This window comes from Anomalospiza imberbis, chromosome 6 (genome assembly GCF_031753505.1).
Source record: "Anomalospiza imberbis isolate Cuckoo-Finch-1a 21T00152 chromosome 6, ASM3175350v1, whole genome shotgun sequence".
In the NCBI taxonomy this organism is placed as follows: domain Eukaryota; kingdom Metazoa; phylum Chordata; class Aves; order Passeriformes; family Viduidae; genus Anomalospiza; species Anomalospiza imberbis.
The window spans coordinates 10,760,304-10,786,823 of NC_089686.1; the positions used below are offsets into that span (position 1 = coordinate 10,760,304).

General features: G+C 44.0%; 1 protein-coding gene across 2 annotated transcripts in view; it reads right to left on the reverse strand.

The window, feature by feature from the left end:
* The window catches only part of RCOR1 (REST corepressor 1), an 82,667-nt gene that overhangs the window by 37,272 nt on the left and 18,875 nt on the right, over positions 1-26,520 (reverse strand). For both annotated transcript variants that reach the window (XM_068192373.1, XM_068192374.1), the window contains one exon: positions 4,261-4,344. In XM_068192373.1, the coding sequence (XP_068048474.1) occupies positions 4,261-4,344 (84 nt within the window). The remainder of the gene's footprint in view (positions 1-4,260; positions 4,345-26,520) is intronic.

The following is a 26,520-nucleotide window of genomic DNA, read 5'->3' on the forward strand; positions in this document are numbered from 1 at the left end:
AGCCAGAACAGATGCCCTCCATGGCACCAAGTCCACAGAGCCTCTCGGGAGTTTCACTTCCAGAGCAAGCTCTTTGTGAGAGGTGTGACCCAGCCACAGCACAGGGTATTTGGAGCAGAGCTAGAAGGGGAACAGTTATTTTAAGTCCAAACGTTCAGTTACTGCATAGTGACATTTCTTTCTTTAGTCTTCAAAAGAGAAAGGACAAACTTCTAGTTGTGGGCTAACTTTGTGACTACTATGGTGGCACTGCTATGCAAGTGACCCTTCAAAGGCAGAAGTCTGGCAGTAGATATGGACCGTGCTGGCAGCATTCAACTTTGGTATTAATATGGGCGAGGCAGTAAGTGGTTTGTACCCAGGATTAATGGTTAACAAGGCAGAGGATAAAGAAAAAAAATCAGCAATATGCCAACACATACTTTTGCTTTCACGTCCTCTAATACATCCATCACTTCATGACATCCAGGTAAAATATTTCTCCAGTATGATTAAAACATTTCTTCAGCACACAGGGTGCATGGGACCCAAACAAGCTTTTAACTAATTGTATGAGCCGGGAGCACCAGGTATGCAGATATCCACCAGGTCTCGGCTGACACACTGGTCTTTCTGGCATTCATTTCAGCAGCTTTCAGGAGACTCTCCCACAACCTCCAACAGTTTTGCCAGCCCTCTGCCAAATTCATCAGGTGCACTGCTCTAAGCACTGTCACAGACCTGCTCAGTGGTTTTTAGCATAGATTCCCCTTTAACAAGGGTGGGTTGCCCAATTTCCACTGATTGCACAGAACTCTCCCGCTCACGAGAGCTACAATTCACTCTGAGGAAGAGCTAATATGTGCTGCTTCCAACTTCTTGCTGAGCCCCAGCCACAGGAACAGAGAAGAGCTCTGTGATTTACAGGCACAGGATGGATTCAAGGCTTTGGAATACAAACAAAAGTAATCACAGGTACCAATGCGTGCTGATTGGAAGGATCTGTTCACCCACACTTCAGCCTGAGGAGCAGCATTGAAATGGATGTGCTAGCTGGGACTCACCAGTGTACAGCCCAAGGGGCTACACCAACCTCCTGGGGACCACAGGAGGACTCCCTTCCACTTGCAATTTCACATTTCCAATGAATTATTTCCCCCACCAAGGATAATACATCTCAAAAATCCATAGTTTAAAAAGGTATCAAGAAATACAATAATCCATCACTTCCCTGGACAACTTCCAGTAGTCAATCTCCCAAAAAAAAAAAAAAAAACCTCCACACACTTGGACATTTCATTTCAGTCTGCATGGGCTTATTTTGCAGCCATCTATTTGTATTATGTGTGTCTCTTATTATGTCAAAATTTCTCTTTGAGAGAATAATTGACGATAGTCCTCTTTCAGTCTCTTTTCAGTAAGCTAAATAGATGGTGTTTGCTTCAGCTTCTGTTTCCAAATTGCTCCAGCAACTCCTGTCTCCACCCTGTTCTCAGTTTTTAAACACTAAAGCCAAGGTTCATTCCCCTGAATGCTGCTGGGTGGAGAGGCAGCAAACTGTTCCAGTGACTATCTCGCTCATTACACCCACATCATCTTCTGGGTCAAGCAGGACACTGGGAAGCTTTGCTGAATTACCTGCTCACTGTTTCCCCAAGACTGCTCTCTAAGCCATTTCTTTCCAAATACCAGGCTTGATGTAGAAAGCCAGAGATTTCAGTACTGAGATTCATAACTCTGCAGTGGGGTCATTAAGAGCCCATTGCATTGGCAGCAGTCCAAGTAAGGAAAAGATCCAAAGCACTCCACAAGACTGTCAACAGCATCAATTTTATTTACCATCCCGTCAGTCTACAGGCTCATCCACAATTCCATATCCATTCCCAAATCACTGATGGAAATGCTGATCATCATCAGTCCTCTCACACATCCCCGTGGACGTCATTTAATTCGGATTCACTATCAACAATGCCAAGACTTGTCAGTGAACTTGAGAGACACTGGAGAGACCTGCTGTCTCCTAATGTTCTTTCACCACAAACCATAAAGCAGATTAGAGAACTCTGCTTGTGATACATTTAGTAAGTGCTCTACGGCCATTGCAAAGTTCTGGTGTTTTGGAGGAAGTTCCCATCCTTTGCAAGGAAGGGGGACTGAATCAGGCTCTCATGCAATCAGTGCCTAACAGCTCTCTTGAATACATTAGAGCAATAAATTTATTTCTAACAATCAATACAATTTTAGTCTCAAAAAAAAAAAAATAAAAGCTCCTACCTTCAGCAGCATTTGTTTTTCACAAAACATTTTTAAGAAATGCCACATAGAGACAGGAATACCTGATTCCATTCAAAAGGATCAGCTCAAATTGACACAAAACAAAGCTATAACCAACCAGCCCCCACCCTGCTCTCTCATTCCCTGCACAGCTGCCCTCTACCCATCTGCCACCCCCAAGGTCCTCTCAGCCATCTCTGACAATGCTCCTTTGGATTTTTACTATCTAATTTCTTAACTCCATCCCTCTGTATCAGATAGGCACCAGGGAGGTATTTTTTGTGCCATGTATGGTACACTAACCTCATACTTTACTTCCCCAAACTTGAAATGAATTTTACTATTTTTTTGCTGCACCTCTTTTGGAAGGCAAACTCACTAGCGAGTCTTATACTTTTACTAAAATATTCAATATTTTGAGAAATTCATTGTAGCCCTCCTCTTATATTCACGTTGTTTTCGCCAACTCTTTTACTGTACTAACAGACAACTGCCACCTATTTTTTATTTATCAATGTCAAACTACTTTTTTAATTACCTTATTATGTTCATGATATCATCTTAGCAGATATTATATCCTCTCTATGCTCTTTGAGTATACTTCTGTGCCAATTACCACATAATACTCAGTTAAGGATTATTTTACTCGATTCCACACATCTTCCCTCCTTTTCCTCTTCCATTCTGTCTTCCCTCTTGAAGAAACCAGTTTCCTATCAGGCAGGAGTGAAAGGCTCCAAAGCTGAGCTGAGATTCAAAAGACATTCAGACTTGAGAGGCAGCTACAGGAATCCTGTGTCACAGAAAACCCGTGAACACTCACTCCTCTTGGTGGTGGCAACTATTTCTTGCTCTTATACCTTTTAAGCGGTTTCTAGCCGTAAATAACTGTCAAATACATTCCTCTTCTCATCAGTCTTATTTATTTCAGCATCCAATAGCCAGCAGGGAGCAGACAAGGAGAGAAGGCAAACATGATCCTTGCAAAGCCCTTTTTATCTGCAGATCAGTACCATCATCGTTCTGTAACTGGAGGGGTAACTTGCTCACTGGAACAAATGCCCCAGGGCAGAGCACAGGCCCTTCACGACAGAGCCAGCTGCTGCACAGTCTCTGCTGCCTTAATTTGCAAATGCCACTGCATCTTCACATGTGCCTTATCATGCATCCCAGGCCTTGGGTCTACAGGAAAATCAAGTATTCACTTAATAGTGCCACCACAAAAACTGCAGAGGAACAGGAATGCATGATTCTCATTCTTGGCCTCTGAATTCAGAAAGGATAAAATAATTTAAAAAACCAAGGTATAAGCACAAAGTCAAAATAAGCTCTTTTCAGCTCCCTCCCCCAAAAGCGCTTAGGTTTAGTTACTGCATTCAAACAGCAGCCCTTTAATCAAGGAGTCCTACTTATTCATGAGAATTGTAGCTAGACAAACCTTTCAAACACTAGTTCTGCCATCTGGCAGCAGCACTGAGACTTGTTCCCAGACACACACAGAGCGCTGTTAATTGCCCTCACGTGGACTTGCAAGGCACTGCAATTGTTCTGGAATTTAAAACCTCCATGGGCTCCAGATGTGGATTTGTCTTAGTGGAGGAAAAGGTACTACTAATTACCAAATATTTCCCGGACCCCCCACCCCCAAGCACTTCTCATTTTGCTCCCCTCTGCTATTTTTGTCGTCTTCTACAGCACCAACAGCAAAAAAAAAAAGCCGATTGTGTAGGTCTGCAGATGAGTACCTTAAAGAATTCACACCACAGAATAATGTTTGTCACATTTCTTTTGCTTTCCCTGTCCCCGTGGATTTGACACTGAGCAGCTGCCTAGTGGAGAACAAAGATCATCTGGGGATTGCTTTGTAGGCTTTTCTTCTTTCAAATTAATTTTAATTCATAATGGAAAGGTCACAGACATAACCTCTCTACCAAAACTGGCAACTTTGCATTCTTGAAGTGATACATGTAAGGAAAGAAGGGAATAAAAGTAGTTGAAGAGACTTACATTTTGCTTCAGACAGATTCTGGTTAGGTGACCAGACCAGCATGCCGAGATTCTCTCTCTCCTGACTTCGCCTTGCAAGTTTGGCTTAAGAGAAAACAGATACAAACCAAGTTACAGAGAAAGTAATTTCAGATGCAAAATGGATACAAAAGCAACTTATCACACATCTGCAACTTTTAATAAGATATAAAACCCATCCACAGAGTTAAAACCCCATCTTCCCATTCAGACCCGAGGCTTTTCCTTGTTTCTTCAATGCATCACCCTCTATATAACATGACAGATACTGCACACTCTCATGCAGTACGCTAAGCAGCATACATTAGATCTAAATTAAAAGTTAATTAATGTTTCTCTTCCAGCACACTTGATTATTTTTCTTCCAGCCATCATTAAATGAAAAAGGGAGGAGCTAGGCTCAGGCAGCAGGCTCCAAGCCCTGGACATCATGAGACTGCAGAGCGCAGGCAGATTAACCCTTCAGGGTAGGCACATGCATAAAGCCTCCCACACTACACTTTTGAGCACCTCCTGCACCGTCCCAGCAGCCCTTCTGTGCCTCCATCCCCCATACAACCAGGAATGCCCACCCAGGTGTCACTGCGTCCCTCAGGTCCCAATGAGGTCCCAGTCTCAGCTGCTCCAGAGAAATCCAAATGCACTCATCACCCACACTGACACGAACCCACACTCAGACAACAAGTCTGCTTTTAACCAGCCTAACACCTGGCTGGCAGGAGAGCTCTGCAAGTCTCAAGTGAAGATCCACAGCTGCAGGTAGTTCAAAAAAGCAACTTCAAACTATGGTACATTTCAAGAGCAAGCTCTTGTCAATGCTGATGATGTTCGGTCACAAGCAGTCAAAAAGAGGAGGAGGACAAGAAGAGAAAAAAGGAACACCCTCCTTTGAGTCAGCACACACACAGCCAGCCCAACCACCTGCCCTGGCAGAGAGAAACTTGCAAATCTTGTTATGAATAAGTACCTACTGGACTATTTCCACTACAAAATGCCACATAACGCTCAAGTTTTATGCAATATTTCAACACAATACTATTTTCTCTGCACTGTGCAATTAGACATATAACCACCACTTCACGATGCATTAAAACAGGTCAGAAAAGATCTAGTAACACCAAATTACATTACAGTACTATGAACACTCATGGTTTCACCACTGTTTTTAACCTGAAATGTGCTCAGCTAAGAACAGTCAGGGTTTAGATGACAAAAATATTTTAATATTTTAACATTAAATTTAAAGTACAAATAGCACATATTAAAAATAACCACCTGTCAGCAATATATTTACACTGAGCTAACAGGTTTTTTTCATGACAGATAACATGATTATCTTTGATTCGGGTTTTTGGGAAGGATGGTTAGCAACTGCACATACAAGGTATTCTGCACACTCTGAATGTTCATTACTTTCTACACTAGGCAAAAAAAAAAAAAAAAAAAAAAAAAAAGAGTGAGAAGAGACAACATCTGTTGACAAGAGATGGGAGGTGAAGACCAGACACAGAACACAAAGAGTGTCTGAAATGAAAATTACAAGTCCTGAAACATTTGGCATTAAATTTTACCTTCGTCCTTATTTCAAGTCTAGGCTGGATGCAAAGAAGGAGTCAACCCTAAGCCTCCCCTTTATCAAATTTTTCTCTTCACTCTCCTTATCCAGGATGGCTTGTTCTGCTAAGGCCTAACATGGGGTTCATAGAACAGAAGAGTAAAAAGTCACTCTCCTCACTTTAACCTACACTGAAAAGCACATTCTTATCCCATGAAAATACTCAAAGACATCAATCATCAGTCAGGTCTCCACGAATTTAAACACTTCCATCCAAGTCTCAACACACTCCCAATACCCACTGCAGCTCAGGAGCCTGATGCCCAAACACTGCCAAGTGAGGTGTAAGACCAGGCAATGTCAGCCTGCCTTTAGCAGAGAACCCACCTAAATGAGGAAAACCAAAAAGTTTTCTCCCAGTTTAGCAGTCTGAACCTCCTCTGCTCTGGGACACATCAGGTGTACACTCCAGCCCAGCTGCCCTTGTCAGGAGCAGTGCTCCACTAGCTCAGCTCACCCACAGTAAGCTGGGTGAAGTTTCACCTGCCATGGTTAAAAGCCCAAGTCAGGCTTTGGGGCTTTGCAGAGGGAGCCCCACAGCCCTTCCAGGCTGTGACCTGAACCAGCCCTAGGAGGTGATACCCAATGCAGGGAGGTGCTGCAGGACCTCATGGCACCCAAAAGCAGGGTGGCAAGATGTGTTCCTCCTGCTGCACTGCAGCTCCACAACAGGTACCCAGGAACTTCCTCTGCCAAGGAAATGCCTTGGGTTAGGAGCTACCTCCTTCCAGCCATGCACTCCCTTCCCTGGGCATTGTACACAGAGGTGCCTGCAGGTGCTGGCCTTCATGCCACCCTCAGGACCCCCTTCTGCCCAATTCCCACAGCTCAGTGTCTTCCTCTCTCCACCCTCTCTGTAGCACCAACAAGCCAAGTTACACTGGGCTCGTGAATGGGTGTGAAGCAGCATCTCCAGTGCTCCTGCAACTTATCCCCTGCTCCACCTCTCCACCCAAGCCCACACTATCCACCCTCGGGCCTCATTCCTTGACAGCTGTAGAGGCCAGTCCAAGGCACAGCCCAAGTAGGGTTATGCTGAAACTCATGCTTTTCTGCAAAGGGCAAGAAGCACCCAAAGGCCAACACACATAGAAAGACGGGAGTGGGGTGCTCCTCAGACATCCATAAAGGCTGATTTTCCCTCCCTACATTCCAAGATGCTTGCCAGGTCCTTCACCTTCTGGCACCACATCCTCCCCAGCACGCCCTCTCAAGCCACAGCCCCACATTTACTGTGCCTCATATGTAAGGCAGACATGACAGGCATTCTTCCAGTACAGTGCTGACCCCACCACAAATATACTCAGCATAAGTACTCTTACTGCATGATGTACCAATGAAAAGCTTAAAAGCTTGCTCAGAATTTGGAAGCACATTAAAATGAAATGACTGCTTTAGAGCAACAGCCATGAGAGCAGAAGAGGGGCCTCAGAGCAGAGTGGCTGTTACATCCCTTTATAGCACCATTCCAAGCACAGCTGCAATGCTCACCAACTTCTGTACAAGGACTACCAGGATGAATTCTGACACTCTGCACTTCAGTGATAAAGCTGTAAAGATAATTCAATTTAATCTGCTGCATATTTCATGTAAAAATAGCCACATAAGAAGGGCAAGGGTTACTTTTTTTTTTAGGAGAACAGATCAATTTAGGATCAATGAGGTTTGCTTGTTTAAGCAACTGCAGTTAAACCAGTGCAACCTGTGTTTAGAGAAGCTGTATAATGGCAGACAAGAAGATCTGACATTTCAGGTAATCCTGCACTTTCATCTAGCTACCCACCAGATATTTGTAAAGTCTCTGCCACAGCCATTAGTTCCGTGTCACAGCTGTTGTGGGAGCAAACACTCTGTAATCACTTTCCCACTTGTCCCAAGTTTGTCAGGAATCATGGTTGCTTCCTCCAAGAGGAAAGCCTTCTACTACAAGCAGCATCCCCTAAATTTTGTTCCACTATCAGAATTCACAGGGAATGCAAACTTCCAATGCCTTTACCCAGGCAGAGAAGTGCAGCCCCAACCAGGTATAGTATCATGTTGCTTTTTCCACAGCAGTTACCATATCTCTCTTTTCTTACCACTAGAATATAACTCTACTCCACAGACCATACACTAAAACTCAGGAGAGAACCAAACCAGCTTAAAATTCACTTTGAGAAGAAAATGTTATTTTTAAAGTTTGTCCCATTTTACAGATGTGGTTTACTGCACAAGCCCAAAAAGTTCTACTGTGCAAGGGAGGAGATGAAGCAAAGCAGAAGACATATATATCAATATTATTCTAAAACAATATATTGAATATCAATATATATTGATATTCTAAAATGTTGTGGGAGCTTTTGGGTTCCCCCCCCCCGGAGCTGTGAGGACACATCTCAAAACCAGTGTGCAGAAATACCTTGATTTGTACAGGAGAGAAACAACACGTCCCCTTAATTTCCCATCACTTCTACCCAGACTGAGGCTCTCCATCCCTGGGGGCTCCCTGAGCTAATGCACAGGCCTGGCACATGCAAGAGCAGCACACTGCAAGATTTGAAACCCTGATCCACAGCAGCAAAGGCTCTCCTCACCTCTCCCTAGGAGCCGTCAAGCCAGGACATGATAGGGAAAGGGAAACATGGGTGTCTCCAAACAGGAACTACCAAAGGTCACTGTACCAGTACATACATCAAGTCCCCCCTACAGGTCAGACAGTACCTTCCCTGTCCTTCTGACCCCTCCCCAATTTCATGTTAGCCATAGAGAAACTGGCATCAGAAGGAAATTATCAGAAGGTTCAAGAGCAGCACTGCAAAAGAGCATTGTGTCCCCTTCCACCATCTACTTGACAAACCAAAGCAGGGGATCTACCTGAGCTTTAAAAAAATAAAAATAATCCAACAAAAAAGCTGTTAGTTTTAACTCAATACCACTTCCTGGTTTACTACCACATATATTTAGAGACAAGGAAGAAGAGTAAGGAAGCAGGGACAGCCAGGACACATCCTTACCCACAGCACCAGTTTAAACCATCTTAAGGACCGGGTTGGAATGGACACCATACACAAGGAGTGTGCAGGAAGGCAAAACACTGCCTGGAAGCAGGAGCCCAGCACTGCAGAGCTCCAGCCTGACACATCACATTTTATTTTTCTTCTCCAAGTTAGAGAAGAAACATGCCAGAATAAACTCAGTAGGAACAGAGGCCTCTCAAAGAGCCACCAATCACTCTGTCATCTGTTATTTTGCTTCTGTGCAAGGCAGCAGTGCCAGCTCCCACTTGAGTTCCTGCACTTGAGAGACCCTGCTCCGTCTCACAGCTCTCCCCAAGGATGCTGCATGATCCAGCCACAGCTGTGAGCCATTCAGGAGCTTTAAGTTTCCTCTTGACACCTGTACTGACCTCTTGGAGAAATGATACTCACCTCCTGCAGATGTCAAGACACATTTTGCTTCTAGCTGCATCCTGCCCAAGTCAAAGTGAGGCTTGGGCAGGATGCCTCCAGCATTTTTCCTTCTCCACAACCCTCTCAGTAGTCTCTGATGTTTTTGCTGTTGCTGTTTGCACAGGCATTTCAGAGCTATTGAAACCCTCAGGATTTCAAAGCAAAGCACAGTAACACATGACTATGTGAGAGCACTGCAACACACACCATGAAGAGTGGGACCCTGCTCTAGTCAGCTGCTTCTGTTATTCAGAATAAGGTAACTCAGAGGAGTAGGTCCACAGTCAGGTGCTGGATACATATACATACTTCTATACCTTCTCTGGGCAGCAAACATGAGCCTTAAACCAAAGTTTAAAAGCACTTGCCACAAAACTACAGGGAATTCTTCACGTACTGATCTTTTGCAAAACAACAGGTAAGAATATACTTCCAGATCTGAACAATGTCTTCCATGAAGTTAACAAAGGTTATACAACAACTGAAATACCCAAGGTAAAGGATGGTAAGACTCCCACCTACAAAAGCTACTGCTTTATTAACAGCACTTACTGACCCCCCCCATATGGTACTGACTCATTTTTAAATCACACATTGCAGATTTTAAAATAAAGTATAAGAAATACCTCTTCCTTTTAATATGAAACCCTAAGCACTATATATAAAACATGCATTGTATAATATCCAAAGGTGAATAGATGTTTTTATTGTTTAGAAGAGCTGGAGTTGCCACATAATAACTTAGCTCCTGAATGCTTCTTAAAGCAGTTTTGGATCAAGTCTAAGGTATTTACTTCTAGCGAAGTGAGATTAAACAAGTACTTCCACTCCCAACCCTGCATTTTCTTTATCAATGCAGAACTTAAATTTATTGCATAGTGTAAAATTCCCTGTTTACAGTACTCATGATGCCTGTTAAACAAAATAAGACAAGGGAGGCACAGGCTCCCATAGTACAAAAAAATTCTCTTAGGGGCTCACTGGTATTACTCAGGCTCACAGTGTAACTGTAAATGCACAGCTGTGGTACAACAGCACAACACCTATGTGACACGAGAGAATTCAAACAAAATTCAGAGTCAGAAGGAAAGCTTTTTCCACCTTCCTTCCCCACTACTGGCACTGGTGTCCCAAGCAGCAAGTCAAAGACATTTGAAGAACTTTGCTGCTCATCTACACTTCCTTCTGCATGTGACTTCTCCCTGAGTCAGCAGATAATGCTTATGATCCCCTTTTCATTTGTGTTTTCCAAGGACTGCCTAGTCATAGCAGCTGGTACCTCATAGAAATACCATCACTGAACAGACTATAGAAGCATTAAATGAAACAGAACTGGAATCCTGCAAACTGAGAATCATTTTTTTAATTAAAAAGCTATAAATGAAGCAGCAGTTAGTTCTTCCTATACATGACTACACCCGGCTGGCACTATAATCTATATGCAAATAAAGTTCTGAGGGCATTTTCGTATCTGCCTAGGGAAACAAAAGCAACTATTTGGGTTTCTATACAGAGCAGTAGCATTGGAAACATGGGGTGAAGAGCATTATTGCCTCAAAATGACTGTAGGTGCTGTGCTACAAAACCCCACAGTATCACATTACAACTGTGAGCAAAATATTGCTTTAAAAATTACCCAGTTAAAGATTAATCACCCAGCAATGATTACAAAGGTCACTTTGCAGTGATAAAAATTATTACCATTTAGAAGAACTGAAAGAGAAAATGAGAAAAAGCATAGATAGCAATAGTTGCCCTTTCTCTAAAGTAATCAAGTGCAACACATCCTAAGTTTAAACTTTGCATCTTTGTATTATTATTTTTAAACCTTTTAAGAACACATCTGATCCAAGATGCCCTTCCAGTTTAAGAGCCAGCAGTAATGCAAAAGCTGTGGCCTACATTCTGCCCACAGCCCAGGCCAGACCGAACAATAAAGCCAGAACAGATGTTGAGGCCTTGCCTTGTATTTTTTTCTGGAATAATAGGAGTCCACTCATTCTCTCCTGCAAGCAGGTGGCACCAATGTGCAGCCATAGATGAGGTCTGAATAACTATACAAGCAAGCAGCCTTTCAATATGCACTTTAAGTGTGTAAAATTTTCTACACCCATACAATTCCAACCCGAGCTCTTCAGTGAGTTCTGCACACATAAGCCCTGCAATCCATGCACGAGCAGGAAAGCACATTACCCCACCAGGAACATGAATATACCCCTGCACTACTTAGCATTGAGCAGCACACCTCTGCTAATCACAACGAGCTTTTGTCTAGACATGACTGGGGTTTTGTACTGAAATGTGAAAGGGTTAGGGTTTTTTAAAGAGAAAGTATAAAATTAAGAGGACAGAAAATGCACATTTGATCAAGATTTTATCAGAGATCTCTTGCAAGCCTTTTAAAAACACCATCCACTTTTTTTTCTTTCAAGGAGGACAGCTGCTAACTATGCCACAGCAATCCCGAATGCACAGCCAGAAAGCAGCAACCCGAACAAAGCCAAAGCCTGCAGCACACGTGTCACACTGAGCCGATGAGGCTCACCTGCCCTCCCAAACACACTTCTCCCTGCTCCACAGCTTCTGCTCTCCCCAAACACTGACCCACCAAGACGACACTTCTTTCCTTCCTTCCTTTTTCCCCTTCCACACTATTCCCCTTCCAGTCTCATTCAGGTGACCAAAAAGTTACACAGTAATACCTACATGCACGCAAGTTAAGACCCACATATAGAATTTCATATACAGAAAAGGAATAACAATAACACAGCAGTTTCCTCAAGTGCTGGGTCTTGTGCTGCTGACAAACATCTAGACACTGCTAAATCTATTTGAAGCCAAAGAACCTACTGATGAGGAAGCAAAGATAAGGCACACAAATCCTCTCTTTCCATCACAGATCTTGATTCTGCTGCCTCCCCCGATCTTTGACAATCAGCAACTTCACGTTCATACAGCCTCCCTTTTCTTTACCAAGCTAGCCCTCAGCTCCTCCCACCCACTGAACGTGGTCCTCGGTTGTGTTCCCTTAAGAACAAGAGCAGCTGCTTGGGTCAGTCCTGCCCATTGTTCACAGACAGCACTTAGGAGTAACAAGACCAGGACCAGCAGAGAAACTTCCTGAGCCTGGTACTGTGTATCTGCATCGCTGGATTTAATGGCCCTTCATGGAAGGAGGGAGTAAAAAAAAAAAAAAAATCCATCAAATAGACTAATCCTTTTTGAACCCATTTGTAATTTTGGCATCTACAATATCCTGTGGCAGAGTGCTTCAATTTAATTATATGTTTGTTGTCTGAAGCAGAACAAAGAAAGCCCATGCACACACTCCCTTCTCTACTCTGAAGCTGCTACTCAGTCATTTCATTTGGTGGCCCCATTTCCTGCTTTATGAGAAGCAGAGAATAACTGCGCCCTGTTCACCTCGTTCGTGCCTCTTGCTGTTTTACAGATCTTCTACTACACTATTCTCAGTCATCTGCTTTCCAAACAAGACAGGCCAGGCTTTTCTGCTTCTCCCTCGTATGGAAATGGGAAACAAGAATAATTCCTGTACTTTAGTGATCTTACATCTCTAAGCAGCATGTACACATGGGGGAGGGATGGGAATGGGGCACAACCAGAACTGTACGCAGTGTTCAAAGAGAGGGTACAACACAGGATTTATAAAACATGCCATAATGAGGTGTTATTTTGTTCTCAGATGCTTTCACAACAGCTTTTAACAATACACTTGCCTTTCCATTATTACCATCGAGTTGATGACAAAAACCACTGTCTACCAAGATCTTTATCTGGAAAGGCAATACCAAATTTAAAGACCACTGCTGTACAAACAGTTAAGGGCAGTTTAGAGACCACTACTGTACACACACAATTAAGGGTTGTTTCACCCTACCCTCCCCCTCAATATTAGTTAGAACATAACAAGTGCCACCTGTCACAAGACTGAACATGTTGCCCATTCCCTCCATTCAGCAGATGCCCACACTCTTTCCCTCCCTGCTGCCCCCTCCTCCCATTCACATACTGATTCCTGACAAAAGGACAATCCAGCGGTTAGTAGTAATAAGGCGAGAAACAGAAATAACAAGATACATAATTTGAAATGGGGAATACACAAGTGTTGCTTTATTTGGAGAGTGACAAGTGCAGCGTGACTCCTCTCCAACGCCCAGGTGCAGGACACCCTTGGCTTCCCAAGGCTTCTTTCCCCAGGAAAAGTGGCACAAAGAGCAAGAAGCCAACAGAAAGGTTTCTCAGACCTTGCATCTCCCCCTCTTCTCTTTCCTGTTGAACACCAATGCTGCCTAGACCACCCATTCAAGTAGTCCCCATTCCTCAGCTCAGGCCACCCCTTTCCATTCCCTGGCAACCCAAACAGGCAGCAAAGACGAGTATTTCCCACACATTAAGAACCAGCTGGACTGTTTCTATTGCCTAATGCAAGAAGAAACTAAAAAAGTCTCAAGTGTTCACTAAGCATAAATTACTTTTTGGTATTTTTCGCAATACCTCTTCCCTCCCACCCATCAAAAGTTCACAACAGCCTTCTTTTCAGATAGCTTAAACTGATTAGTGGAAGCAACAACTGGCTAGAAAGCACCAGTGACATAAAATGTAGATTCTTGGTGAACAGACTGGGTTGTTTTTTTATCCCCCACTTAAAAAACCTTGCCAGGACAACAATGAGGAACACATCTGACTAGAATCCAGTCTCCAAAGAGTACGGGATGTGGTCACCTCTCATCCTCACCCACACCTCAGGAGATCAGAATAAATTTTAAAAACTAATGACCAGCTATTCTCAAGGACTCACAAAATAAGGCTGCTGGGCACACATGTTACTGCTTGACAAGACAGTACTGTGAAGGACAAGCAGACAGGACATACTCATGTCTGCATCCAGAAAAGAGTCCACCCAAAAGGACAACTGAGAGAAATTCCATGTTACTCTGCTCTTGCAGTACCAAATAATTTTACACAGTGAAATGAATTAATCAAGCACAGTCAGCTCTCAGAGACTGTAAAGGTTTGTCACAGTATTATTCTTTAAAACCTGGGTCAAACACCAACACTTCTGAAGGCTACAAGCAGGAAAACCCATCACACAACAGTGGCAAACACATCTTCCAAACTCAGCTGAGTGCTTTGAATAGGCTGGATATCCACCAAGGAAGGCATCACCATGGCACCTCCCTGATGGAGGTAGTGCCCTCCAAGGGCAGCAGAATCAGGCCCTGCCAGCATGCCCAGGAGAGGCCTCACCTCTCTGCTGAAGTCACCTAAACGATCCCATTTCTACCCAAAGCTGGTTTTATAGAGGTGGCCTGGCTGGCAGAGCTGTGCAGATAGCAGCCTCTGAAAAGGGGACACAGCCTCCTCTCCCAACACAGCCACCTCCAGAAACAGATACCTGCTCTCGGGCCAACGCCAGCATACAAGAAGCTTATACATCAAATCCCACCCAGCACTGAGTCATGCACGACGTGGTGTGCAACTGCAATCAACAGGCTGCGAGCATGCCCAGTTTAACCCACACAAATCCGACTTCTAAACGCCTGTGACAGTTGCATATCCTCCTCTCACCCCCATCCATGACACTCTTCCAGGTCCTTATCCTCACAGCACCCCTACCAGCAGATGAGAGCTTTTATCAACACACACACACACATAAACGCAAAGCGCTGACTGCCAGGCTCGCAGAGGCTGAGTGAGGTTTCCCCAACCCCATATAAAAGCCCTAACTATGGATCATCCTCCCTCATCCCCCCACTCTCAGAAACACTGAAATCAAATAGGGACCCACAAATAACACATTTGTGGTATTTCAAACCAGATCTTGAAAACTCAGTTTGCTTCCAGCTCTCCTTGGAGATGACTGGTGCATTCATTAGCCCACAAGCTCCCCAAGGTACAGACAGTCCCTCTCCTTTTGTCTGCATGGGACCCACCTCCACAGGGTGCTGTAAGGATAATATTCATACCCAAAAGCACGAAGTCAGATTTAACATGCCCTTGAAATGCAGGCAGCTCCTGGATCACAATTTTCCAACAGATTTCACAAGTTAGTTTGTTTTTTCCACATTTCTGCCAAACTCAGACGCACAGTACTGACTATATTTAAAACACAGCTAACAATCACGGCATTCTGGTTTTAACATTCAACTTTTACTAAAAGACTATCCAAAACAACTTATCTGGTTTCCCTCCTTCTCCTGCCTTCAAAGAATCTCAGAACTAGTTTGTCCTGCATCTACATTAATAATCAGAGCAAGAACACTGTGTGATGACAGGAGAGGCTAAGCAATTCATCACTGCTGCACACCAAGCACTGCCTTGCACTCACTCTGCGGATTCCCACTTCACGCTGAACCTAGCTGATCCTAAAAGGTGCCAAGTAACAGTGAACCAAGCCCTGGAGACACAGGCTCTCGGCACTGAGCAGCAGCAAGTGCGCTTGCAGCCCAGAGGAACAAACAGGGGCAGAGCTCTGCAAAGACGCTGGATTTTCCTGAGCTGCCTCTGCTTTAGGATTACAAACGCTCCTTCTGCAGTGCCAGCATTTGCATACCACAGCATATTTACAAAGAAATCAATCGGGACACAAGCCCGGAGGTGAACACGGAGAAGAGGCCCACAGCACTCGGGGCAGCCTGCAGAAAAGCTCGTGGCTTTCTGCTCAGACGCTTCAGGGAAAAGCAAACCGGCACGATCCCCTTCCCCACCCTGTCTAACAAAGAGGACAGAAGTTTGCAGGCGCAGGGCCCTACAGGCTCTCAAACGCAACCACCACGTGGTGAGCATCAGGAGCAGAGCTCACACAAAGAGCCGAGAAGCGGCAGGAGACGATGGGGAGAGGGCTGGGAAAGCCTCGGCAGCCAGGAGACGGGGGAAGGGGAGAGGCAGCCTTTCTCCCCAGCCATCGCCAGGAGGAAGCAAGTACAAAGGGGCCAGTGAGGCTAGGCAGATAAGAAGCCCGCGGAATGCCAGGCTGGCAGTGCAGATAAACTGAGGAGCCAGGACGCTGCTGGAAGGAGCCGAGTGTGGTTTGGTGGAGAGCTGAGGGAGGAACCCGGCTTGGCACCGGCCCGGGAGGGGAAGGAGGCAGAGGAAGGGTTTGCACAGCACTTACCTGCGCCAGAGCATGTCGCTCGCACGCTGCAGCACAGCACACACATTGCTACAAAATTAACTTAATTTTACTGTGTTCAGGGCCATTAGTCTCTCCAATCCGAGGAGTGAGATCCTATTCAGCACATAAAGGCTTCTTTATTGAGGCTGAAAATTCTTGTATTCTCCAATTTGGGGGGGCAGGGGAATATCTTTTAGGCATAATTTATGTTCAGGCCAAAATAATCCCTCTCTCCTTTTCTTCCAAAAACCATCATCATCGTGAAAGCAACCAGATCGTCCCTGCATATGTTAAGAGCCCAGAGGTCTTGTTTTCCCTTTCCACAAATTAGAGAATGGAAAAAGCAACAGCAGCAAAAAAAGTAGTGGCCATCTCCTAGCATGTTTGACAGGAATACTGATGTGCCTCCCTGCACATCAATTATGCTGCCCCACACTGCTCTCAAGAAATTCAGTGTGGCTTCCCAGTTCATTTGCTTCACCCACTGACTACTGGATAACTCCACAAAAGCAACCAGTGACTCTCCATACTGCACCATATTGAGCTCCAGACAACTAAAGAGGCATTAAGCAATTGTCCCTGTCCTCCTACCTTCAGTGCTACCACCCTGGCCACTGTGGAACAGACTCCATATTAACACCTTCTGAGCATCACTAACCCAAAGCAGTTCCTTGTTCTGCCACCACTTTGCTTCAAATCCCAACCTCGGCTCCCCCCAGCTTGTACAGAAGTGCTTAACGGGGCTTGTACACATGAATGCAGAAGTTAAAAAAAAAAAAAAAAAGCACAGCAACAAGAACAAGGCAGCAAGGGAAACAAAACACGCAGGGACATAAAGAGGACAGAGAGCCTCAGGGGAGGGCCAGTATTTAGAGTTACTAGAGACTGAGAAGCTAAACCATGCTAAGGGTTGCTGGGTCTTCAAAGAGGGAAAGAAGTCTGCAGAGCATCTTTGAGAACACAACAGCCGTGCAGGTGCATATGCAGGCTGGAGCACAGAAGAGCTGAGACATACTGGCACCAGAGAAGAAAGCAGACTGTCAAAACTACAAGACAAGACAGGCCAGCAAATACATATCGTTTACCTGTAGTGAGGGGCTCTGCCAAGCATTTTGAGACACTTCTATATTCCTCAGCAGAAGAGCTGTGTCCTCTTCACTTCTGTCCTGGCCTGCATTTTCTCTGTAACTTTCCCAGCACTATTTATTGCTTTTACTGAAAGAAGACCGTTTTCCCTGATATCTGGATTTTCACAGGCTGCTATTTCAATAAAATACTTTAAAGAATAGTCTACAAGAACAGTTACAATGAAACAGGTTGTAGCAACCTCTATTCTTAGTTCAACCGAGCTCTGATCTGTGACCGGGAGCTGCAGGTACTGCTGCAACCCTGCGCATTTGAAAGTCTTTAGTCTTCTGCTCTGTGCCACCACTCAAATACAAATTGCTACAAGTCCAGTCATATCTATGTTGAAAGACAAGAACAAGTGTCAAAATAATTCAGGGTACATTGGTTCCACATACTTCTACTCTTCCTTCTACCTCAGAAAATCCTTCAGTCTCACCTCCCCCCTTGCACACACACAACCCCTCGGCAAGAGCTTTGCACACATTAAACCAAATACTTGTTAGCATGGCCAGGGACCCTACTGAGAGCCTCAGTTCCCTTACGACTCCAATTGGTCTGACTTTCTAACAACAAAGCTATTTGTAGTCAGATAATCATGATGCTGGCAGTGATTCTTGGTATGATTACTAATACCTAGCCTGAATATACAACAGCAAAGGAGGAAGAGCCCACAGCCTGTAACACCAAGCTTCACTTAAAAATACTCAAGAGTAAACCAGCTTCACCAAACAAAACAACTAAAGCTCTTTTCCTATGCCAGATTTCTGCAGCATGCATTTACTGAGCAGAACAAGAACATCTTACTCTACTTGTTCCTAAGATCCCACCCAAGTGATGCCCGCAGAAGGCACTGCCTGGCTGTACTGGGCCCAAATGCAAGACTCCAGACACGCTCTTGTTAACACTTCCTACACTTCCACTGCTGCATGAGGGCATCCAGCTGCAACACCTCCCACACCTCCACAGACAGCTCTCCAATATCCTGCAACAGCTGTGGGAGTTTCCTGCAGGAGAAGATACAACAGGTGCTGCTGTGCAAGACACAGAAGCAGCAGGGAAATGGGATTCTTTGAAGCCCAAGACATACACCATCTTCACCATCATTCAGCAGGAACACGGTCTAAGTCTTCTCAGCAGCTGAATGCTACATCTTTGCACCCAGATATTTTTTCTGTTATATTAGAAATGTATTACATAAGACTCAAACACCATATATATGGTGTTTGTATATATACACATACTTCTGTATTACACAAGACTCCAACACAAGCATTTCTGCTCCAGCAAGGCCTGAATACCAGTAATGCTCGCAAGATCGTTGGCACAAGACAGGGAGACAGAAAAACCCCTGACAATTCCCAAAAAATCCAGGATATTCTTTTCCTCCAGGTCATGATTATCACAGGTACCAGAACAGGTATCCAGGCTGGTAAGGCACATGCTTGATCAACTCACGTGGCCTCCAGAAAAAGTCCCAACAACAACAGTCTTAGACCTGTAACCACCTTCGGCACAGTACCTCAGACTGCCAAACTGCTGACAGCTGGGCCGTGCTTTTTTCCCTGCCCCCACAGAGAAAGACAGAAGAAAGCTGCTTACAACACTCCATAAAAAACCACTTTCTCATAGCGGTGTTCCAGGTCCAATGCCAGCTGTTCCAGACTTGCAGAACAGGACAATCCCATTGCATCTGACGCTGTCCTGAACCAGAGGCATCAGCTTACTTGCAGGAGAGTTTAGATGTCTGTTGCTGCTGAGTTTGGTCTAAATCTGCAAACAGAATCCCTTCCAAAAGCTTCTGTTTCTCCTTCTTCCACCCACCTCACTCCCCCACCCCTAGACACAACAGTTTGACTACATGTATGAACAGGTTCATCAAAAGACATGATCAGTCCAAGAACAGTTCAACAAGTCCCAGAACCCTGGCATGTCCCCTGACAACCTCAGCAGCTCCTTATGCAACTACCCAGTCAGTATGCAGAAGAGTCACATGAGACTAGCACAGATCCTGGGAGAGCAGGTTTTAAGTTATTCCTGCACAAGAAAAAGGAGTGATAATTAAGCAATGTCTAGTAAGATTCCTGGACTCTGTTTGAGAGTCCTTCCTCCCTTGACTAGAGCAGTACACCAAGAAAACTACACTCCCTTTTACACAGTTTGTTTAAATATCATTGCTATCTCCACTAGAGAACTCTGCAGCAATTTCTAGGAAAGATGACACCAGAGCACCAGTTTCCACATGCCTGGCTTACTGCCCTTGAACAGTTCTTTCTGTGCAGAGTCGGCAAGGTTGAAAACTTGTTTCTGTCTGACACTGACTCATGATGCAGTCTCCCCTCCCTTGCAGCCTAACCGAGAGCAGAGCCCTGCTGAAGTCCCAATATCTACAGGAACAGAGAAACTACACATTTTTTCACCAAGCCCCACTTTGCTCAGCTGATGCTACCGAAAAGTTAAGACTTTTGCAATAAGCTTCCACTTTGCTTCTCAACCCCTAAAACTGAACATCATGTGGCAGCAGGCTCAGAGAGTGAGTGCCCTGCAGCTCACACTCTGTGCAAGGCAAGGGCACCATGCCTTTGCTCTGCTGCTCACCCCCCTGCAAGGAAACATTTCCCCTGCAGGAGCAGGGCAGAGACAAAAACACAGGAAACACAGGCATGGTATGTAGTAACAAAATGTAAACATTTGTCTCTTACAGCCATCTCCCAACAGAATACCACGGAGTGCACACGTGTTGGGTGGTCAGTTGTTGCTCCCTGGTCAAGTTTATGATCTGTCATGTCCAACTTTGCCCTGTGATGCTGGCACCTTCCTGAACAGAGGACTCAATTCAATTGTATCAGCCAAGGACATGTTACCAGTACCACTAGGAAAGCAGATTTTTGTGCTTTCAGAAGCAATTCCTCTGCTGTTCCTACAGAACCATCAATTTTGGCCACTAAAACCTTGCCACAAGGGGAAGAAATACCTTTTTTTTTTTTTTAATAGAAGCAGCAATTATCCTCCCTGGCTTTGCCATTTAGCTATCCTAACAATTTTCCAGGCTTCCTGGCTCTCCTGCATAAAACTTTTGAAACTATCACACATTCCTACCACTTCTGCTGTTGTTAAAAAATGTTGTGAGATTGCCTCGTTCCTCCTATTTCTTTCATTTGAGTGATTTCAGTATCATTCTCAGCACTGCCACTAAAAGTAGCACCTGTGATCTGAAAGGGGAACTTCCCTAGCCACCTAAATTCTGGCAAAACAATGTACACACGTAGAGGATAGAAGGAATGGTTTGGGCATGTGCTGTCTCCTTACATCATAAAGTAAAGACAATCAGTCTTCTCCTCAGGCGTCATCCAGTGGTGTAATTATTTCTGGAAATTTGGAAACATGTGGGGTGAAAACTACTTTTTTCTTTCTACCTTTCCCAGAAGTTTTCAAAGGAGTCAGCTGTAAGAACTTGGAACTTCACTGTCTCATTTAGGAATGAGAAACATGACAGGCTTATTTGAGTTAGCTCATAAATTTCCACCAGGTATGCTTTCAAATAAAGCTCTTTAATACAGGGTACATTTGTCACTGTTCAAAGGTCAGACTAGAACATCACAGCACACTGCAACAAATGTATTTGTTGCCAGTTGGTGAATCTCTATAATGAGACAAAGGAGGGACTAAAAGTGTCAGAAATAGGAAGTATCAATATTGTTAACTCAAACAGAAGGTTAAATATCCCGGGGGCTCTGAAATGGTATATAAATAAAGACCTAGTGTCATAATGCAAATGTAAAGAAACAAGTACAACATCCCAGTCTGTATGGAAGTGTCCTTCATTGTGACATAAAAACATCAAGGACAAAAAATAAATCTGATTCCCTGTTATCACTAATTAAATTCATATGTACCAATTTTATTTTTTTAAATGAAACATACATTCAAATTCATTAGTGACAGAAAACATTCTGAATAACTTAATTTTAGCAGTCATTTCCATTTAAAGCTTTTCACTTTTAATCCTAAATGTATCTCAAGAGTATCTCTTCTGATTTTTCCACAATGGACATGGTAAAAGTGGACTCAGAGCTTATAAATTACTCTCTTTCCCTGTCAAGTCCTCACATCAAGTACATAACATCCATGACTTTTCCACTGCGATTAAGAGGTATTTCATGTACTGAATCTTGCCTAGAGAACTATCTGGCCTTCATGAAACACGATGCCATCATCCATTAATCAGTCCTAGGTGTCTTTTACTTCCAGTTATAAGGATATGTGTTAGTCTGACCTTCTGACTTTGAGCCCAGAGTTCACAAGACACCTATAAAACCATTTTATCCATTTATTAAAACAAACAGTGAACCCAAGGCTATTATTTTCTTCTCATAGACCTAAAAGATCTGATCCTTGGAATGGGACTCTGCATTTCATTACTGATTCATGAAGACCTACCCTGCTAAGTTGCTTTGTGGCCAGAAGCCCCATGTTTTCTCCTCTGAAGCAGCACTACAACAAAAGCTTAGCTCACCTGCTAGAATGCTTATGCAGTGCAGTTCTGAAGAAAAAGCTGTATAAAAATGGATTTATTTCTGACTACCATAGAAAGTGACTGAGCATGGAACTAGGATGCTATTGGAAAACCATGTTTTGTTCCCCGGAGCAGAAGTAAGTCATTTTACCTCAGTGCCTCAATTTGCTGCTGCCTTCAACACGAGTGATACTCAGCACTTTGCAGACGTACATGCAGAGGGCTAGAAAGCCTAAGGGCCAAGATCAGGACATTCCACACTTCACGGCAAAAAATTCCTGCACTTCCACGAGCCAGGCAAGGACTGATCTTGGGGGAATTTCTCACGATGCAGTTCAAAGTGAGAAGACCACAGAAAGTCAATTCCAGTTACTTCCTGGTGCCCATAGCATCCATCACACACAAAGAACGAATCACCCACTGTTAAGAGCTCACCAACACAGGCAGATGATCACTGTGCCTGCTGAAGAACAACTTCCACAGTAGACTCAACTACAAAAAAGTCTTTTCTGAGATGAAAGGAAAAAAACAACAAATATACAAAAATGTGGAGTCCTGCAGAAGAGCTATTGCGCTTTGAGGTGACAGCCCCAATTATTTCTAATTTTTCCAGTACAGACACCACCAGCAGTTGCATATCTGGTTCCAGTGCTAATGAGAGCAGACACCAGGGTCAGGCCAGTTAACTGGGGAAGTCTCTTGGAAGCTTTGTCCCTTTTGCTTCAAACAAAGGCCTTTCCAGGGAGCCGCATATCATAAAATGGCTCCTGGCCAGAGGGGGCAAAACAAAACCAAAAACCATTCACTCCACCCAGACAAAAGAAAGGTGTCCTTGGGCTCACAGTCTCAGAATGGAGTCTAGTAGGAAATGAGAAGCCTTGATTACCTAGGAAAGTCCATAGCTTCCCAAATATTATTTAAGGTTTCACAAAACTCCCTTCTACATAGGAGACCCCATAGGAAAAGAAAAGGAAGATGAAAGCAAGCTATTCAAAAGTGACTGGACTTCCTCTATAAGAATTATAAAGCCTTAACTACAACAGATTAAATTCACAGCCTAGTTCAGCTCACAGAGGAAAAGATTTCCAGGATAGACCAAGAGTTAGAACCACATGCAGATCTGTAGCCAGAGATGTGCTACACAGCTCAAGCTTTACTTAAACTACTACAATATAGCAGGGCAATGATGTCCATATACCTGAGCTACCAACAGGAGTTCATGAAGTTCTTTCTTACACCCAAGAATCTCACTGCAGAGTACAGTTAACTTACTTGTAGCTGCTAAGCCAAGTTAGGACAGTTATGACATAACTCAAATCTCTGTAGATACAGGAGCAAGTTAAACTGAGCAGCTACTGGTGAAAAAGTAAAAACTCATCACATTATGCCCACTCTAGCACTGCAGGGAGATTGACTGGCATGACTGTATCAATTCAGCAGCAGAACTTCACCACGAAGCCAAAATCCTGTGTCCTTTGGGTGTGCTCCTCAGAGGCTGCTGAACTAAACCTTCCTTTCCTACAGTCAGGTTAAAACAGACAGCAACCTTCAGGCTGAACCCAAAGATGCTCTGACATTCTGCAATGTCTTTACATATGGTATCTTTGGAGGGAATATTGCCAAAATACAACAGGAGGACAAAGCAGGACCAATCCCACCCTCCCTCAAATCCCGTATTTCTCCATAATGAAACTTGATAAATTATTATATGCCAAGAGAAAGTCTAGCCCTAATTCAGGATGACTGATGGAAAAGGAATTTAACTCTGTTTGGTAAAGTGTTGGATAGAAAAAAATCAAGACTGAACCACCCAGTTATTCACAGCATTGCAGACTTCCTGTTTTGATGCAAGTCAGCAAGATCTTCTGGAAAACCCAGGAACAAAGAGCAGTAGTTAAGGGTGGTAAGTTAGTTACAGAGAAGCAAATGATCTATCTCTGTTAAAACTTCAGAATAGAGGAAACTGCATCTATGCCTCTCCTTTTCTAGCACTATTTCAAAAACTAATGCACAGGCAAAAGAAGCAATAAAGAAGTAATAAAGTAATGAACTAAAAGAAGAGCAAGGTACCAGTCATAACAAAGGAGACTATCTCTACCTTTGGAGTTCTAGATACAGTTCTCCTCCCCTGCTTCCCCAGTCCATCCTTCGGTATGTGCCTGAATAAACATCAATTTATTCCAATCAGGCACTGCCACTCTGTGGTTCTAAGTGCAGAACACCTTTGGGAGACAAGTGGGCAGAAGTGATTCCAAAAAGTTCAGATCAGTCAGAACTCCACCCCACGTGAACTGCCTGAAAGAGATCTGCTATTGAAGCAAAAAACTAAACAAAATGAAGACATGACATTTAGGTTCTATGAATCTTTTTGTTGTTATCATAAAAGCTCTTAGACTACTAAAAAACATTTCAGCATATCACTAAGCTTTAATCAAGTCTCTTGTCAACTGAGGATTGTGGAGAATCACAGGTGATAGGATAAGACAATACCATGGATTAAAACTAGCTACATAAAAGCCATAGGAGGGGGAAAAAAAAAACCTTCAATTCTTTCACATCATAAATTGGAAAAGAGGATAAATGGCAATACAAGGCCCAGCCTACAGTCCTCCAGCCCAGAGGGACTTGTTCCACTGACCTGGCTGGGCTCTGGGTCACGGCATTTACACTCTGCAGTTCATGGATTCACTCCATAGCAGTTAAGTACAAAAGCATCCCCGGAGCATTCCCACTATGTACCCTGCTATATTGGCAGAGCTGTGCTTTGTACAGTTATAGTGAATCACCTCCCAGCAAGTTCTGCTGTAGAAGGGTGTGGTTTGCTGGTCACACAGCACCTACATGGGGGATTTCTGATTGCCAGCAGAAGACCCATACCTCTACCTCAATATAAACTAACAGTGTATCCCACCATTACAAGCTTGCACACAGCCATTAACTCCAAAATTTTTTAAAGCTGTAACTGATAAAGACATGGTGACAGAATCAGTCACAGTGTACTTAAGAATGATGTGCCTCAAGGACTGCTCTCAAAATACCAGCAACATTGCTCCCTGCTTCCCTGCAAGCATCTCTACAGCAGAACATGGTGCTGCACACCTCTCTCTTCCAAGGCCCTGGACCAATTACTGAGAAAGATCATTCACTTAAAAGCATAAAATTTCACAGAGCTGAGAAGACGCAAGCAGCAGGCAGCCAGACTTCCAGCAACTGCTCCTGCACTCGGAGGCTCCATCCAGGATCCTCTGCACACACTGTGCCAAGCAGGGACCAAGCCAGCACAACACGCTTCAGACTTGCTGCTTAGCCCACCAGTGTTCACACTGACAATTCAAAAGCAAGTTTCCAGGAATAAGTAGCAGGGATTTTTGTCACTAGATGGATGGATAACTTTTGTTAGTGTAATATACACACACGCTGCAAAAAGTCTTATGATAACCAAGGAACAGCTACAGACTGATCTGTCTGATACACAAAAAGCCCATCATAGCTAGGAATGCACCTTACAGAAATGCACTTGCCAGAACCTTTGGGTGCATATTAGTGAGCAGGCTGATGAGTCAGTGTTGGTTTCATTCTTCTCTCTGCAAGCCATTCCCACAAAGTACTGATTAGGACAACGTCTGCTTGGCTGCAGGATCTAGGAGAAGTTGTTCTAGCTACTCTGACCTCTTGCTCTCTTCTTGGCTCACCTGTGTGCCCATCTGTCAGAACACACGTCAAACTACAGCCTGATGTAATTGGTCATAGCCTTGGAGCAGCTCCTGCTTGTCCATGTCACGACAGCATCTCTTCATGGTAAAGTAGGTCACCAGGAGGACAAGAACCCTGAAGAGGGGCCTCCTTAAATTATGCTTCTGCATCAGAGTAACAAGAGCTTATTCCCCTCAGGATGCCTAAGGCTCCAATATAACTGAACCCAGGAAGATAATTTCACTATCCAATAGACCGCGTTTTTCACAGACCACAGCAGACACTTTCAGGATCTGCTTTTAATCTCTCCCTTCCCAGAGCCAACTGAACATGAGTTCTGTTAAAGTTTGCAAATAACAGGCATGTTGTGTCGACACAGGCATGTTGTCCAGAGTAGGCTGGAACAAACCTGAGATACGCTACCAAGGACTTCTGATGAACGTGGCAAGCACCCAGCAGCCTCTGGCTACCTTGCACATGGCCAAGTGACAAATGCTGTGGTGTCTCTGTAGACCAGCTGTCCTCTCATCACTTTGTAGGGGATAGTTCTGCAGTTGTCACTCAGTGAAGGTTCTGAATTCATTTCCTGTTTTACACCATCGTGGGGAAAATCAGCATAGCTCAGAGGCATAAGACAATGAACAGAGTGACTGATGCAGAGGGTGTTTATTTAGGCAAGCAGCTAGAGAGAAATCTGGAAGAACTGAACATGCTTCTATTAGCATCACTT